The sequence below is a fragment of the Rousettus aegyptiacus genome, unplaced genomic scaffold, assembly GCF_014176215.1.
Source record: "Rousettus aegyptiacus isolate mRouAeg1 unplaced genomic scaffold, mRouAeg1.p scaffold_m13_p_13, whole genome shotgun sequence".
Lineage (NCBI taxonomy): Eukaryota > Metazoa > Chordata > Mammalia > Chiroptera > Pteropodidae > Rousettus > Rousettus aegyptiacus.
The window spans coordinates 80,630,208-80,649,509 of NW_023416288.1; the positions used below are offsets into that span (position 1 = coordinate 80,630,208).

General features: G+C 36.0%; 1 protein-coding gene across 4 annotated transcripts in view; it reads left to right on the forward strand.

Moving 5' to 3' along the window:
* Positions 1–19,302, forward strand: part of HECW1 (HECT, C2 and WW domain containing E3 ubiquitin protein ligase 1) — a 455,900-nt gene that overhangs the window by 423,084 nt on the left and 13,514 nt on the right. For all 4 annotated transcript variants that reach the window (XM_036231048.1, XM_016118948.2, XM_016118947.2 and 1 more), the window contains 2 exons: positions 2,901–2,999; positions 3,549–3,678. In XM_036231048.1, the coding sequence (XP_036086941.1) occupies positions 2,901–2,999; positions 3,549–3,678 (229 nt within the window). The remainder of the gene's footprint in view (positions 1–2,900; positions 3,000–3,548; positions 3,679–19,302) is intronic.

Below are 19,302 nucleotides of genomic sequence, written 5' to 3' on the forward strand. Positions count from 1 at the left end.
AGAGAGACAATGGCAGTCAGATTAATATAGCCTCAGTCTTGCTATAACTTTGGTAACCCTTCACTCATTCTTGCAGAAGTCCCAGTTCACAGCAAGACCAGTTGCTGTGATCTTGCTGGGACTGGCCCACAGAACCCCTAGATCTGTCCAAGTTCATGTTGGCAGCAGTGATCTGCCTGACTCTATCCAGGAAATACGTACTCACAGCACTGGCTGCCAGCTGCGAATGCTTAGCCAGTCCATGCAGGGTTCAGCAGCCATCCAGCAACAAAAGCCCTAGGCAATCTGCAGGTTGGATGGGGTGGCCTGATCCCCTCAGGCCAGGGCTTCCTAATGACCCTGTGGGAGGGGTCTGCACGGTCAAGCTGGTGTGGTCTGTAGATTGCCCAGTAGGGGGACCAGACTAAGGCACAATGGTGGCTGCCCTTCCAGCCCTCATTGTGGTACCAGGTAATGCAGACTTTCTCAGTATGAAACCTGTGGGAGACTCTGACCCACCTCCAGTGTCCTGGGTGAGTGTCTGAAGGTCAGAAAGCCTGTGTGCGGGTCCTTCAAAGGAGCGTCTAGGGTTTCAGTCTCCTTCTGTCTCACCCAGATGGCCAGAATTCCCTTTGTTTTGTAGTCAGAGTTATCGGAATCTCCTCTTCCCTGGGCTGGAGAGCCTCCAAATGAAACCGGGACCCCCTTCTCCTTCAGGAGAGCCTCTGCAGCCTTGCTCTCCCTCTCAGTGATCTTCCACCTCCTACAGGTGCAGGTCCAGCCCGATTTGTGACTTTGCCCCTCCTACCAGCATCGATGTGGCTCTTTTATATTATCAGACATAGGTGTTACAATCAGCTGGACTTCAGGTGATTCTCCACATTCATTATTTTATAATTTATTTGTAATTTCAATGAGAACCTGGGAGGAAGTGAACCCTGCTTTTACCAAGTCTGCCATTTTCCTCTCAAATCCTAGATTTCTTTCTTTTGCTCTTATCAAGATTGCATTTTATGTTTATGGTAGCTCCTAATGATGAATTAAGAAGTTCTCTACACTCTTCTAATTTCTGAAACTATTCAAAAAATAAAGGGGTTTTCTGACCATTGAAGGTTTGAAAGAATATGTCTTTAAATATATGTATGTGCATGCATATGCATGCGCGCGCATGCGCGCGCGCGCACACGGTCAGTCCCAGTTTCAATTTCAAATATAGTCCTTTCTCTTCAAAGTTTTCTAGTTTACACTATAGTTGTCTTTTTAAGTTTTCTGCTTCTTCTTGAATAGATTTGAACAATTCATATTTTTCCAGAAAACTTACAATTCATTAAGATATTCAATTTTTAACATTGATCTGAAAATAATATTCTCATGTAATATTTTCATCTATTTCATGTCTGAGGATACTCACTGCCTGCCAATATGACCAAATATTTTCACTAGAGCTTCTAGGGCCAACTTTAAGTGAGGATAGTACTTGGCCAGGCACCTCTATGTTAACATTTTCTCTCCTCAGCTCTGGGTGGTCTCAGTCATCTCTATATGAATGGCCACAACCCCATCATCATGTTAATAGCACCAATCGTAATGTCTTAGAGCAGGTAAGCCTGTATTGGAGTGAACTATATTTTTATACACAGAATTGTGGATACCATATTTGAGACCAGTCAGTTATCGGGGTAATCAGGAAAGAGCAATGAGGGAGCACCCTGGCCTCAAGAACTCTAAGATGTTTGATTATCCTATGATCCTTCTCATCAACAGTGACCCGTAGCACCTTTAGTGAGGTTCTACTCACCTCAAATTTCTTCAGATTCAATAAATATTTGCATGCTATTTCACGCCGAAAGAATTGATTACTTTAAATATGACAATTCGAAGTACTATTTACAATCACACTTATGCTACAGGAACAGATAATCTATTCATTTTAACTTTTTTTTTATAGCAGCATAGAGCAGGACATCTTTGAGTCTAAAAAGAGCTTCATGGAAAGTAGAAGAGATGGGTTAGTTGGGAATTCCAATCGGGAGGATCTGACATTAAGTAACAACTAAGTCTATGCTTAAGTGAAAATCTGGTTTGATAGGAAGAAACCAGGGAGACACAATTTTGGTGCCAGAGATTGGAAAGGCTGACATGATGAGGAAACCAGTACATTAGAACAGGCAAACAAGCTGTTTAGAAGCAGGGCAATGATGAGATCAAGCTCCAGGGAGCCTTCACATTCGGCTATGCAGGTTACCAGCAAAAATTCCAGGAAGCTATTTTCCCCAAAAAGGTTTAAATCAGTAAAGGACTTTATGCATGGAGGTGGCCAGGACTATGTAATAAATTTTTCTAGCAGAGACCTTTCCTTTGTTTGTATGTGGCTAGCCTGGCAATGTGGGCTCAGCTTATTGCTTATCAGAATGTGATCCAATGTGATTTTTCCCACTGACTGTAAACTCAACTGCCGTATGTGTTTCATACTCAAATCCTCCAATTCCAAACATAGTATCAGACACACATTAACCTACAGGTAGTATCTCTAGAATGCTTGAAAAAGTAAGGATGCAAGTCTTCCTCAGGTTGTGGGCTGTGTATCCAGGGTTCCAAAATTCACCTTCACCAGTACTTCTCTTTTCTTGGCTCCTTAGACTCTCAGATCTGAGAAGAAGACCTTGGCAAAATGACTCTATTCTGGTACTTGGAGAAGAGAAGGATTCTTTTAATATATACCAAATACATAAGCATTGTTTTTGGTAAAGAATAAGGAGAAAGAGAATGGATGCCTCCTTTGTGTCATCAATTGGCAAATTCCTTAAGTGGTTTAAGATGGGTACTACAAAGAAACACATAAAATAAAAATACAAATTAATATACTTAACAATGTAAATTTCTATATATTCTTAAATCTCTCTGTCTTGTCTGTGTTCCAGGTTCAGGTTTAGTGGTCGCATCCTAGGCTTGGCTTTGATACATCAATACCTTCTTGATGCCTTCTTCACAAGACCCTTCTATAAGGCACTCCTGAGACTGTAAGTGTATTACAAGTCACAATCCATCCAGTCTCACCTGCAGGATAACAGGTGCTGGCCTTCCTAGTACCTCTAGCTCTTTTGTTCCTGTTTTGCCTAAGCATTCCTATGAGGTTTATGGTGGTTTACTTTTCTGAGTGCTTAGATATCTCATAAACATTTAAGTGCAATAAAAATGCATTTGGAGATTTTATTTATGCACAAAGAAAGGTATTATAACATCATATAATGGATATGAATTAGTTTATATAAACAATTATAGTAACATTACAAACATTTCATTAAACTAAGAATTGATTTATCTAAAGGTTAGTTGTTTTGAAATGGTACTTTTTTCCAATTATCATAGACAATTCATGAGTCAATAATTATTTCATGTTTATTATTGAAGATATTTTAATATTTTCTTTTTAAAAGAGAAAATATATTCAAAAATATCAAATTATTAGAATAAGTCTGTGTTGTTTTAGCCAAGAGTTGTATAACAACATTTTGGAATGAGGTCTAGGCAGTCATTTATTTAACCTTTCTCCATTTAAATGGCCCCAGGCCCTGTGATTTGAGCGACTTGGAATATTTGGATGAAGAATTCCACCAGAGCTTGCAATGGATGAAGGACAACAACATCACAGATATCCTAGACCTTACTTTCACTGTTAACGAAGAGGTTTTTGGACAGGTTTGTGAGATGTGGAGCTTGGAAAATAGATTTTGTTTTTTATTGTGTACAATTAACATAACATAAAATTTATCATTTTAACAACTTTTAAGCATATAGGTAAGTGCATTGACATTGTTGTGCAACCAGTCTCCAGAATGTTTTCATCTATAAAACTGAAATTATACCCATTAAACAACAACTCCCCTATTTCTCCCTCTTTTCAGCCCCTTGCAAACACTATTCTACTTTCTCTTTCTATGAATTTGGCTACACTAGTTAACTCGTATAAGTGGAATCATACAGTATTTTTGTTTGTGTGACCAGTTTGTTTAACTTGGCAAAATGTTCTCAAGCTTCATTCATATTATAACAGGTGACAGTATTTTCTTCTATTTTAGGGCTGAACAATATTCCACTGTATGTATAGACCACATTTTGTTTATCCATTTATCTGTTGATGGACACTTGGGTCACTTACACGTTTTGGGTATAGTGTACAATGCTTCTATGAAATAGGTGTACAAATAGATGTTTGAGTTCCTGCTTTCAATTCTTTTGGATATATTCCCAGAGTTAAATTACTGGATCCTATAGTAATGGGATTTTGTTTTTAAACTAGAAAACAAAAAATATTATTTATTCAAAGTATAATTCTTTAATAAGGCTGCCCATTTCTTCCTTCTTTTTCTTGTTATGACATGGATTTACTTTATAGAGTGTTTTTGAAAATCAAGTGTGATAATGGATCAGAAAGCATTTTTGTAAAGTGTGCAATACATATGTAAAGTATTTCTGTTATCTGCACAACTACAAAAATACTTCATTTTGTAACTAGCATCTAAACATTTACTCCTCCCAAATGCATATATTTTCATACTATTTAATAAGATAAAGCTTCTCATTTATTTTTCACTATTATTTATGTAACAATGAATCTTCTGGGTTACAGTTTAATCAGGTTTACCATAGCTTGAGCGGATTTAAGAAGTAAGGTTTTGAGAACATTATTTATAATGTAGTTTATAATAGAGTTGTTTTGAGAATTAAGTTGGAATACTTTATAAGTACCTTGCATGAATTTGGACAGTGTGCTGAGTCTATTGATGAGCCACACACTTAACTTTGCAGACCACCCAGCACTGACATCTCAATTAAGAATCTTGGATGGGTCCTGGAAAGTATCGATATTCTGTTGTATTTGTTTTGTATAAACATACCTTTGAAGAATACTCTCTTACATATTTGAAGGGAAAAAATTACTTCTTCCTACAACTATAGGAAGCACATTTAAATATATTCAAGAATATATGATTCACTTACCTGTCCTGCCATGTGTAAAATATGCTCTTCTTTGTACATGACAGCTTTTAGTCCATGACTATATTTGCCCTATAGTGGAGGGTAAATTTGTAAAATAAACACAATTTCTTAGAAACTGTATTAAAACAACTGAGTAGCCATCTTAAATTTTTTAAGTTAGAACCATGACCTAATTCATTACAGTAAAATAAACTCCGCCTGGATCAGAAAGCTGAATGTAAAAACAAATTCTAAGACGAAAACAAGCTAATGCTTTTAAATTTTGTAACAAGGAATGCTGCTGTAGATGTGACACAGACTTTCAAAGTTATAAAAGAAAAGACTGACATAATCTAAAATTATTTCCCTAATTATGCATGGCAAAAATACAGCATAAACAGAGTAAAAATGGCATAATATTAATATGTTGTAATGTGTAACACAGACAAAATACTATTTCTTTTAATAATGGAAGAGATCTCACAGATCAATAAAAAATTATCAACAACACAATAGAAAATTAGCAAAGAATATAAATAAATAGTTCTTGGAAAAGAAAATATAAAGAAATATTGGGCCTCATTCAAAATTTTTAAAAATGTAAATTAAAGCTATTATGAGATATCATTTTCCCTTATGAGAATGTAAAGAATCAGAAAGTTTAGCAGTATTCTATTTTTGAGATGGTATAGAGAAAAAGGCCCTCTTGAACATTGAAGGTTGAAGTAAATAGAAGTTTAGTTAACTCTATGAAAAACACCTCGTGATATCTATCTGCATTTAAATGCATCTGTCTTTGACTCAAAAGCCATATCTAGGAATTTCCCTACAAATATTTTCACACCCAATTGAAATGCCTAATATATTAGCATCTTTGCTGCAGCACTGTTGATAGCTGCAAGAGATCTGAAACAATCTAAATGTCTAGCAGTAGATCTTTGGTTAAATAAGTTATGATACATTCACACAATGGAATAGTGGAATAGGGGGTTGTGTGGCTATTAAAAAGTTTAAGATATCTCAGGGAATCAATTTTCATATAAATCATAAACAATAAAGAGAGTATTATAAGACAAACAAAGAAAGAATAAGAGTTGTACATTCATATGAAACAATTGTCAAGATATATTTTTAGGTGAAAGTTTAGTGAAGAACTGTGTTACCATTTATAGGGGAAAAGAGATGATATATTCATATTTCCTAGTATATACATAGAATCTCCTGGAGGGGAAGTAAAGGTGAATTTCTCCAAGTGGGAAGAGAGGAGGTGGGAGAAAAACTTTTTGTTTTATGGCCTTCTATACCACTTGAATTTTATTCCATAGACATATATTACATACTTAAAGAATAAAGTGACAGACAGACCTGAAGCTCACACTCAGCAATGAGGTTTTCTGTTTTAAATACTACGCACACAAATAATTTTGAACAATAAAATTCTAAGGTCTAATATCAAAAAATGAAGTAAATTACAAATAGCTAAATACAAAAAAAATTAGAGGAAAAAATGGCATTGAAAACACAAAAGAGCAATTATTCACATGTACATATTGTAGGAACTGAATAAATCAGAGAAAAGTTTAAAATGTTCCCTGTGATCAAAATAAGGATATTTTGATAGTAAGGTCAAGATGGTGAAGTAGGTAAATGCTGTGCTTGCCTCCTCCTATGACCACATTGAAATTGCAACTAAATTATAGGACAGTCAGTTTGGAGAAGCACCTGAAAACTATAACTGGAGATATAAAGAAGAGGCTATGTCCAGACTGGTAGAAGGAACAGAGACATGGAATGGGATGGTACAACACCCATGTGTGGCAGTTGAGCATCAGGAGGGATATCTTCACTGCAGAGGTCCCCTTGGAGGAGCAAGAGGTCCCAGTCCTACATTGGGGCTCCCCAACTCAGAGTTCCAGTGCCAGGAAGAGGTGTCCCCATAAAATCTGGATGTGAATATCAGTAAGGATTCTGACTGTCAGGGTAAGACAAAAGACAGCTGGAAACCCAGGCATCCTCCTAAAGGGGCCACACATAGATGCATTCACTTGCAAGCACTCATCCTAGGCTCCAGCAGAGGGACAGCATCTCAGAAGGCATCAGAGACATATAGGGAAAGACTGAGTTGTGTGACTTTAAGGTAAGGGCTGGAGGGATAGCCACCATTGTTCCTTTGTTGAGCCCTCCTCCTGCGCAGCTACAGGCAAGTGCCGTTATGACTGAATAGAGAACTCCTGGCACACAGCCAAATCCAAATCTGCATTGGCATGGTGATATCTGATCCCTCCATCCTGGTAACTCCCTGAGACCCCAATATACCTAACTGGAAAATTACTGGTGGCAATTTCATTGCTAGGCAACCAGCCCTACCTTATACTCTTGAGAAGAAGCTCTTTGAGCAGCAATCATAAAGCCTTGGCCTGAACACCTCAAGAGACACTTTTAGTGGCAGACAACCAGCCCAGGCCCAAGCTATAGTATTTCTTAAATGAATCTTGGAGATCTTCAGGCCTAAGGCAGGAAACAGATGGCCTCAGTGTGATCAGAGACTTTTGCAAGTGGCCACAAGCTTGGCACTGGTTACAAATATGAATCTGCACAAACCTGAGGAATACCACTTGCCCTGCCCTGGCGACTCCCTGAGACTCCACTTCATCCAACTCACATACAACCCAAGGCTTTTTCAGCTACTAAACCTACAGGCAGCCTCAGGGATTGGGGTGTCCTGTACTTTTGCTGAGCTACCCCAGACCTGGCGCTGTGGCAGCTGTCCTCGGTTCACTATGTGACCTCTTCCATGTGCCCCCTGTTCCAGCATAGGCAACAACCAAGCACAGATATCTTCTTAGCTCCTGCCAGGTAGCCCCAGGTCAGTCACAAGCAGCAGCTGACTTTGTTAGCACAGATAAACAAACACACCCAAAGGCTGGCATTAGACCAGAATGGAACATCCCTGATCAGCCCCACAAAGTGCACACCCAAATGATGGACTCAACAGGCAAACAAGCTTACTGGGGCAAATCCCATTCCATAAGATCAACCCTCACACAGCAGTTCATACATTATAGGCATGGCCAGTCCTCACAGCCAGTCAGCCTGATACATAGAAACAAGCACAGAGAGGCAGCCAAATGAGAAAACAAAGAAAAATGTCCCAAATGAAAGAACAGGACAAGACTCTAGAAAAGGAATTTTTGAAAATGGAGTCAAGTAACCTACCAGAAACAGAGTTTAAAACACTGGTTATAAGGATGCTCGATAAACTTAGGGGAAGAATTGGTGAATTCAGTGAGAACTTCAATAAAGAGGGGTAAGCGTAAAAAAGAATTTAGAAACTATAAAAAAAACCAGTCAGAAATGAAGAGTACAATAACTGAAATGAAGAATACACTAGAAGGAATCAACAGTATATTAAATGAAGCAAAGGAGCAACCAGCAATTTAGAAGGCAAGGTAACAAACAACACCAAATCAGAAAGGCAAAAAGAAAAAAAAATCAAATAATAAGGATAGTTTAAAAGAGCTCTGGGACAACATCAAGAATAACAACATTCATATCATAGGAGTACCAGAAGAAGAAGAGAGAAAGCAAGAGATTGAGAATGTATTTGAGGAAATAATGACTGAAAACTTCCCTAACCCGGTGAAAGAAATAGATATACAAATCCAGGAAGCAAAGAGAGATGTGAATAAGGTAAACCCAAATAGACCCACACAAAGAGAAGTCATAATTAAAATGGCAAGAGTTAAAGATAAAGAGAGAAGCTTAAAAGCAGCAAGACAAAGGAAGTTAGTTACTTATGAGGATACTCCATAAGATTTTCAGCTGATTTTTCAAGAGAAAATTTGCAGACCAGAAGAGATTGGCACGAAATATTGAAAGTGATGAAAAGTAAAGACCTACAACCAAGACTCCTCTACTCAACAAGGCCATCAATTAAAATTGAAGGTGAGATCAAGAGCTTCCCAGATAGGAAAAGGCTAAAGGAATTAGTCAACAGCACGCCAGTATTACAAGAAATATTGAAGGGGCTTCTATAAGTAAAAGAAGGAGAAGGGGGAAAATTTAAATATGAATAACAAATGGCAATAACTATTTCACTATCAAAAATCACCTTAAATGTAAATAGATAAATGTTCTAATCAAAAGACATAGGGTAGCTGAATAGATAAGAAAACAAAACCCATACATATGCTATCCACAAGAGACTAACTTCAGATCAAAAGACATACAAAGACTGAAATTAAAGGGATGAAAAAATATATTTTATGCAAGTAAAAACAAAAAATGCTGGTGTAGCAATACTTATATCAGACCAAAAAAAAAAAAGGACTGTAAAACAAAAGCTATAGTAAAAGACAAAGAAAGGCATTACATAATGATAAGGAGATCAATCCAACAAGAAGATATAACCCTAATAAAAATTTATGCACCCAAAATAGGAGCACTTAAATACATAAAGCAAATATTGATGAACATAAAAGGAGAGAGAAACAGTAATACAATCATAGTAGGAGACTTGAACACCCCATCAGCACCAATAGACAGATCTTTTAGACAGAAATTCAACAAGGTAAAAATAGTCTTAAATGACACACTAGGCCATTTGGATTTAATTGATACTTATTGATACTTTTAGAATATTTCACCCAAAACAGTAGAATATCCATTCTTCTCAAGTGCACATAAAACATTTTCCAAGATAGACCAAGACCACATGGTAGGCCACGAAACAAGTCTTAGTGAATTAAGAAGATTGAAATCATATCAAGCGTCTTCTCCAACCACAATGTTATGAAACTAGAAATCAAGTATAAGAAAAAACTGAAAAATACACAAATGCAGAGGCTAAATAACATGCTGCTAAACAATAAATCAGTTAATAATGAGATCAAGGAAGAAATCAAAAGATGACTTGAGACACATGAAAATGAAAACACAATGAATCAAAATGTATGGTACAAAACAGAAACAATACTAAGGGGGAAATTCATAGCAATATGGAACAAACAAAATCTTGAATAAACAATCTGACCTTATATCTAAAGGAATTAGGTAAAAAACAGCAAACAAGCCAAAGTGAGTAGAAGAAAAGAAATAATAAACATCAGAGCAGAAATAAATAAAATAGAGACTAAAAAAATGTAAAAGTTCAATGAAACCCAGAGCTTATTCTTTGAAAAAATAAACAAAATTGATAAAACTTTAACCAGACTCATCAAAAAAGGGACCCAAATAAATAAAAATGGAAGTAAAAGAAAAGCAACAATTAATTCCAAAGAAATACAAAAGATTATTTAAAAGAAAAAAACTATAAGCAATTATATGCCAACAAATTGGAAAATCTGTAAGAAATGGATAAATACCTAGAACATACACTCTCTCAAGACTGAGTTGAGAAGAAACAGGAAATCTAAACAGACCAATTTCTACTAAGGGAATCTAATCAGTCGTTTAAAAACTCTCGACGAACAAAAGCCTGGACTGAATGGCTTCACAGGTGAATTTTACTAAACATTAAAAAAGGAATTAACACTTAATTTTTTCAAACTATTTCAAAAAATGCCAAGAGTGGGGAAGGCTCTCAAGTTCATTTTATGAGGCCACCATTACTCTGATTCTAAACCAGAAAAACAGAGTTAAAAAAAAATGATAATCATAGGCCGATATCCCAGATGAATGTAGATGCAAAAATCTCAACAAAATATTAGCAAACCAGATTCAGCAACACATTAAAAAGATAATACAACATGATCAAGTTGAATTTATTCTTGAGATGCAAATTTGTTCCAAAATCTTGAAATCAATAAATGCAATACTCCACATTAACAAATTGAAATACAAAAATCATATGATCATATCGATAGATACAGAAAAGGTTCTTGACAAAATTCAACATCCATTTATGATTAAAACTCTCAGCAAAGTGGGAATAGGAGGAACATACCTCAACATAATAATATGGCAAACCCATAGCTAACGTCATACTAGATGGGAAAAGCAAAAAGCATTTTCCTCAAGACCAGGAAACAAGACAAAGATATCTGCTCCACCACTTTTATTTAAGATAGTATTGAAAGTCTTAGCCACAGATATAAGACAAGAAGAAAAAAAAAAAGGCAACCAAATTAGAAAGGAAGAAGTAAAAATATCATTATTAGCAGATGACATGATACCCTATAGAGAGAACCCTCCCGCCCAAAAAAAAACTGTTAGAATGATAAATAAATTCAGTAAACTAGTAGTATACAAAATTAATATTCAGAAATTGGTTGCATTTTTATACACTCATAATGAACTTTCAGAAAGAAAAATTAAGAAAACAATACACACACATACACACACACCAAGGAATAATTTTAACCAAGGAGGTAAAGACCTGTACTCAGAAAACTAGAAGACATTGAAGAAAGTGACTGCAGAAGATACAAATAAATAGAAACATATACTGTACTTATGGGTAGGAAATTTTAACATTGTTAAAATGTCCATACTACTCAGAGCTATCTATAGGTTCATTGCAATCTCTGTCAAAATACAATGGCATTTTTCACAGACCAAAAAAAAAAATATTCCTAAAATTTATATGGAGCCACAAAAAAGAAAAAACCCTGAACATCGAAGACAATCTTGAAAAAGAAGAACAAACTACACTACAAGTCTAGAGTAATCAAAACAGCATGATACTGGCATAAAAACAGACACATAAATCAATTGAATGGAATAGAGAATTCAGAAATAAGTCCATGACTATATAGTCATTAAGCTATGGCAACAGAGGCAAGAATATACAATGAGGTCAAGACAGTTTATTCAATAACCATGTTAGGAAAACTGAACAGATACCTGCAAAAAAAAAAAAAGAAGAAAGAAAGTGGACTATCTTCTTACACCATATTCAAGAATAAACTCAAAATGGATTAAAGACTTAAATGTAAAACCCAAAACCGTAAAAGTCCTAGAAGAAAATGTAGGCAGTAAACTCTCTGACATTGCTCTGAGTAATTTTTTTTTTCTGATATATCTTCTTGAGCAAGGTAAAGAACCTAAAACGTTTTTGCACAGCAAAGGAAACCATGAACAAAACAAAAAGACAATCTACTGAATGGGATATATTTGCCAACAATACATCTGATAAGAAGTTAATATCCAAAATTTATAAAGAACTCATACAACTCAACACCGAAAAACAGTAGAAATAAAAAAAAATGGACAAAGGACTTGAATAGGCATGTCTCCAAAGAGGAAACACAGACGACCAATAGAAATATAAAAAGATACTCAATGTTACTAATCCTCGGAGAAATGCAAATTAAAGCCACATTGCGATATCACCTCACACCTGTCCGAATGGCTATCATCAATAAATTAATACACAACAAGTGTTGGCAAGAATGTGAAGAACAAAAACCCTGTGTGCTGTTGGTGGGATTGCAAATTGGGACAGCCACTATGGAAAACAGTTTAAAAGTTTCTCAGAAAATTAAAAATAGAACTATCATATGACCTAGCAATTCCACATCTGGGAATTTACCCAAAGAAAACCAAAACACTAATTCAAAAAAAAGTATATATATATATATGCAAACCTACATTCGCTGCTGGGCTATTTACAATAGGCAAGATATGGAAGCAACCTAAGTGCCCATCAATAGACAACTGGACAAACAAGTGGTACATATATACAATGGAATATTACTCTGCCATTAAAAATATGAAATCTTACTATTTGCCACAACATGGATGGACCTAAAAGGTATTATGCTAAGTGAAATATGTCAGAAAGACAAATACCATATGATTTCACTTATATGTGGAATTTAAAGAGACAAAATGAAAACAGACTCATAGATACAGAGAACAAACTGGTGATTGCCAATAGGAGCAGGTGTGGGGCTGACAGAAAAAAGGTAAAGAGCTTAAGAAATACAAATTGATAGTTATAAAATAGTCAGGGAGATGTGAAATACAGTATAGGGAATATAATTAATAATACTGTAATACTGTATTACATAGTTATTACTATGTGGGCAATCAGCTAATTAGGGGGAATCACTTTTTAAATTATGTAAATGTCTAACCACTATGCTGTACAGCTGAAACATATAAAATAATATAAAATGTCAACTCTAATTGAAAAAATTTTTTAAAATAATGATAAGACTGTGTTGTAGATCTAGAATTATGTATATCTGTTTAAAGCTTTAATTAATCCTTTTTCTCTTAAAATATGATCACCAAAAACAATAACTTTAATAAAGTACTATCCCAAAAAAATTTAGTTTCAGCCCTTCTTTTGGTAAGTTACGAGATAGCGGCGATCAGACAGAAGTAGGTGAAAGACAGCTTAGGCTTTTCCTGAGTTGTTAGGATTCAGTTCAGGGGCTAATGGAGAAGCCCAAAATGACCCTGCTGAAATTAACAAGTTATTTTTCTCTCAACATAGAAGTCTGGAGGCAGGAAACCAAGGCTGCAGTCCCTATGACACAAACTTGCACTCATGAACAAAATGCGAATGGCACCCCAACCATCACATCTGTGTCCGAAGCAGCGAGACAAAGGAACGAGTCCCTCCCTTTAAGGAGAGCCATAAAGTGCCACACAACACTCCTGCTTATACTTTATTGGCCAGAATTTAGATACACTGTCGTTGCTTGGGTGATGTGAAATCCAGCATTGTCCCAGTGGCATTGGGGAGAAGGTGGAGGAGGGTGGACAATGGCATTGTGTGTGTTGTCCCTCAGTTCTTCCCTGCTGATGCAGCAAAAAAATTACAGGTCAGCGAGATTTAGAAAAAGTAAGATTTATTGAAAGTACATTTTAGAAGGAGATGGGCCATGCTAGGGAAGGCTATAGCCCTGTGAAATTTATATGAAGAGATAAGATAATACACCCCAAAGGGAGGAGTGGGTTTTCAGCCAGGAATGCTGTAACAATGTAGAAATGATAAGGTCTGTTTATATTTGGGCAGTGATAGGAGGTCCTAGACGATCCATCTGTAAGGTCACCTTGGCTAACAGTTGGCTGCTATATAACTTCGCTTACAGTGCATGAGCTTACCTAGAATTCGGTCTGTTATAATTAGATTCATGAGCTTCCAGGCATAGTAATAATATTACAATGATAGTATAATGAGGCTGAAGTTTGGGGTAGTACTTTATGAGCATGCATTTGTAGGTGGTTTAGCCAGCAGCTTTTATGGCCTTTGTGCTCTTGGATTTTGGGGTAATTTATAACACTAGAAGGGAGGTATTTCCGGGAGACCCTTAAGGAAGATCTTCAAGGGAAATTTCTATGGTTACAGAGCTGGCCTTGGTTCCTGTCACTCATACCTGACTAACTAGCTAACAACATGATACACCTAGAAGTAAGGGAGGTTGGGAAATAATCTTTAACTGAGCAGCTAAAATACAGAGGCTCCAAGGATATTGGTGACAATTAGTATGTTACACTTGGCCAATATTTTATATCTAGTGCTAGTCTCCTAAATGATAGGAAAAAAAGTAACTGTCATTCTTCTGTAGACTCTTTATTTAGATACTTGAGTCTATTAATGCCAAATATGTATGTGTATATATTTTTTAAACCAATAACTAAGTTCTGTGATGCCTCCTTTGCCTTATAGCATTAAATGGTGAGGAAAAGCCCTTAAGAAAATTTAAGATGATTGAAGCTTACCACCTTCAAACACCAACACTTTCTGATAAAAATTCTAATTGCTTTCTTGCTTTTGAAAAGATAGAGCACAGATCACAACTCTTCCTGATGAATCAAACTTGTCCTAACAAACATATATTGCCATACTAAGTGGCACCGTCATTCTGTTTCCTTTTTCAAGATCCAGCTGTCATTCTTCAGTCATTATTTTACCTGGCTATAAAAACCATGTTCCTACCTTCTGCTGTTTTGCTACCAATTATCTGCTGCAGATGGGGAAATTGGTGGCTGTTAAGCCTTTGCTGTAATTGATATTTGAGAAATCAAGTATGTGACTATAGTATAGAGACATTCAGTTCCATGTAGGGACCACCAGAGGCATTTTCCTTTTTCCTATTATAACTCTTGAGTTAAGAAAACATTTGCTCAGAGATTGGATTAAACATAGCAGAGTGAGAGATGTCCCCATATGTCTCCCTTTGAAACAACAATAAGCTAAACATGTAAAACTCAACGAAAAACACCTAAACTGTACACCAGCACATCTGAGCATGGGATCTGCGCATAAGAGCTACCACAGGTCAGTCCTAAGTGTCAGGTGGTGGACTGGGAGAAACAAAGAAGCTGCCCCTCGTGGCCAGAGCTCCCTGTAGGAGAAGGGGAAGAGGAGAGGGTGCAGCAACTTCCCTGAACAGCACAGCCTGGGAGTGCTGTGAGCTCCATGTGGCCAATGGCAGTGCACCATCATCAGGGCAAAAGGCAGAGAAACAGGGATGGTAGAAGAGCAAGGATGGCAGAAACACAACAGTTGATTTTTATCAGCCACAGTTGAAAAACTAAGGCTGAGCCACAGCCCTCATCCACCAATCCAGGGGGTCCCTTCCCCCATTCTCTCTGAGACCTATCACTGCAGAGTCCCAGGGGGATCTGAGTACATGCTACCGAAACTGTCCCTACACAGAAAGGCACTGAGACTGAGTGTAGTGAGCATGATTAAGCATCTACAAGAAAAAAAAAAGACATTATTAAGATTTCATATAAAGCACAGATAGATCCAAGAGGCTTAGACGCGACCTACTGGAAATCAAAAAAAAAAAAAAAAAAAAAAAAAAGCCTTCTTTGCAAAAGGCTAGGGACTATTATATAAAAAATCTTCTTTCTGAAAAAAAAAAAAGGCAGAACTAACGATCAGGTGGAGAAATAGTCCATTAAACATCATGAACAACAAAGTGACAAGTCATCTCAGAAAGAAAGAGAAAAATCTCCAGAAAATAAGCTTATAGACATAGAAATATGCAACTTAAATGATAGAGAATTCAGGATAGTTCTTCTAAAAAACTCAATGAGATCCAAAACAAATCAAATCAACAATTTCAGGAATTAAAAAAACAACTAGATGAGCAGAATGAGTTCTTTAGCAAGGAGATTGAAACTCTCAAAGAGAACCAAATAGAACTTCTGGAGATAAATAACACACTGCAAGAGTTGAAAAATGAAAGAGAAAACTTGGGAAATAGAGTTGATCAAATGGAGGAAAGAATCAGTGATAGTGAAGACAAAAATCTAGAAATAAATCAGAAGGAAGAAGAGAGAAATTGAAGAATGAAAAACAATGAAAGAGAAACTAGCTGATACCATCAAGAGAAGAAACATAAGAATAATGGGCATTGTCAAAGGTGGGGAAAAGGAGCAGGGATTATAAAGCATTTTCAGACAAATAGTGGATGAGAATTTCCAAGTCTAAGGAATGAGCTGGAGCTGGAATTCAAGAGGTCAACAGAACACTCAATTATCTCAACCCAGAAAGGCATTCACCAAGATGCATTGTATTAAAATTATCGAAAATCAACAACAAAGACAGAATTCTCAGGGTAACCAAGGAAAAGAAGACGGTAACCTATAAAGGAAAACCCATTAGGTTATCATCAGACTTCTCAGCACAAACCTTATGAGCCAGAAAAGAGTGGAACCAAATATTAAAACTATTAAATGAAAGGAACTACAAAACCTAGAATAATGTGTCCACCTAAGCTCTCCTTTAGATATAAAGGAGAAATAAAGACCTTTCCAGACATAAAAAATTGAGATAATTCTCCACTACAAGGCTTGCACTACAGGAAATACTGAAAGAGGTCATTTCACCTAAAGAAAAATGACAAAAGACCCCCCAAATAATTAGGAGTAAGGTGACTAGCAGGCTGATAAAAGCAGAGCAGTGCAACCCTTACTAGAAACAGGACATTATAAGCTTAAAATAGGAAGAGATTAGCTATAACAAGATAGTAATGAATGTTCAGCATACACAGGGACAGATTGAGACAATAATGACTGAAAAGCAGAGGATTCAAAGATCCAAATCACGAAGGGGAACGAAGATAAAGCACGAGCAGAAGAAAATATATGACTGTCTATATATAACTATATTTTACATATTCGTAATGGTAACCACACGCCAAAGATTCAGAACTGAAGTATAAAGCATAAAAAAAAAAAGGACCACAGGGAAAATCCACAAAAGCCAAGAAAAATAAAGAAAACAGAGACAGAAGGGTAAGGAAACAATGAACACACCACTACCAGAAAGCAAAACATAAAATGGCTATAAGAAGACCTCATATTTCAATAATCACCCTAAATGTAGATGGACTGAATTCACCAATAAAAAGGCACGGAGTTGCAGATTGGATCAGAAATCAAAACCCAACCACATGCTGCCTCCAGGAGACACATCTCAGTTCCAAAAAATAGAGAGAGAGACTCAAATTGAAAGGGTGGAAAATAATATTTCGATCAAATGGCATTCATAGAAAAGTGGGAGTAGCGGTACTAATATCAGATGAAATAGACTTCAAAATTTAAAAAAATGTTAAGAAAGATACTGAGTGACACTTCATTATGATAAAGAGAATTATACACCAGAAGACATAACACTTATTAATATTTATGCTCCCAATCAAGGAGCCCTGAAATATGTAAAGTAATTACAAACAGAACTAAAGAGAGAAACAGACCAAAATACTATCATAGTAGGGGACCTAAATACCTCACTGTCAGATATGAACAGATCATCCAAACAGAAAATCAATAAGCAAATAACATTCTTAAATGGCATGTTAGACCAACTTTACTTAATTGACATCTACAGAGCTTTCCATCCCAGAAGGGCTACTTATACATTCTTCTCTAGTGGAGCATTCTCAAGAATCGAGCATATACTGGAACACAGAGATAGTCTCAAGAAATATAAGAGAAGGCAATACTTCCCAATTCATTTCAAGGCCAATATCACCCTGATACCAAAACCTCATAAGGATAACACACAAAAAATAAACTGCAGACCAATATCTCTCATGAACACAGATGCAAAAATAGTAACAAACAGAATATTGAAAAATAGTAACAAACAGCAACATATTAAAAATATTATACACCATGATCAAGTGGGTTTCATCCCAGAAGCATAGGGATGTTTCAACATATGCAAATCAATTAATGTGATACAGTACATAAACAAATTAAACAATAAAAACCATACGATCATATAAATAGATTCAGAAAAAACCTGCAACAAGATACCACATGCATTTATGACCAAAACACTTAAAAAAATCAGTATAGAAGGAAAGCAACTTAACATAATAAAGGCCATCTATGACAAACCCTCAGCCAACATTATACTAAATGGTGAAAAACTGAAAACCTTCCCTCTAAGGTCAGGAACAAAGCAAGGCTGTCCGCTATCGCTACCATTATTCAATATAACATTGGAGGTCGTAGCAAGTGCAATCAGGCAAGAGAAACATATAAAAGGCATCTAAATAGGAAACAAAGAAGTCTAACTGCCAATGTTTGCGCATGACATGATTCTCTATATAAAATTCCCTAAAGACTCCACAAAAACACTACTAGAAACAATAAACAAATACAGTAACATTTCTGGATACAAAATCGATGTTCAAAAATCCACAGCTTTTCTGTACTCTAATAATAAAGTGTCATAAAAGAAGAGGAAAAAATAATTCCTTTTGCAATTGCTACAAAAAAATAAATACCTAAGAATAAATTACATGAAACAAGTGAAGGACATATATAATGAAAACTACTAAACCCTATTAAAAGAAATCAAAGAAGATTCAAAGAAATGGAAAGATATTCTGTGTTCTTCGATTAGAAGAATCGACATAGTTAAAAGGATCTTATTACTTAAAGCATTATACAGATTTAATGCAATCTCCATCAAAGTCCCATCGGCATTTTTTAAAGAAATAGAACAAAAAATCAGCAGATTTGTATGCAAGCACAAAAAACCTTGAACTGCCAAAGCAATCCTGAGAAAAAATAGAATGAGCCTGGAGGCATCATTCTGCCCAACTTCAAATTCTACTATAAAGCGACAATAATCAAAATGGCATGATATTGGCAGAAACACACACACACACACACACACACACACACACACACACACACACACAAGTGGAACAGAATTGAGAGTCCAGAAGTAAACCCATATTCATATGGGCAAATAATTTTTGACAAAAAAGCCAAAACTGTTCAGTGGAGAAAGGAAAGCCTCGTCAATAAATGGTGCTGAGAAAACTGGAAAGCTACCTGCAAAAGAATGAAACTAGACAGTTGTCTATCACCACACAGCAAAATTAACTCAAAAATGGATTAAGGACCTGAATATAA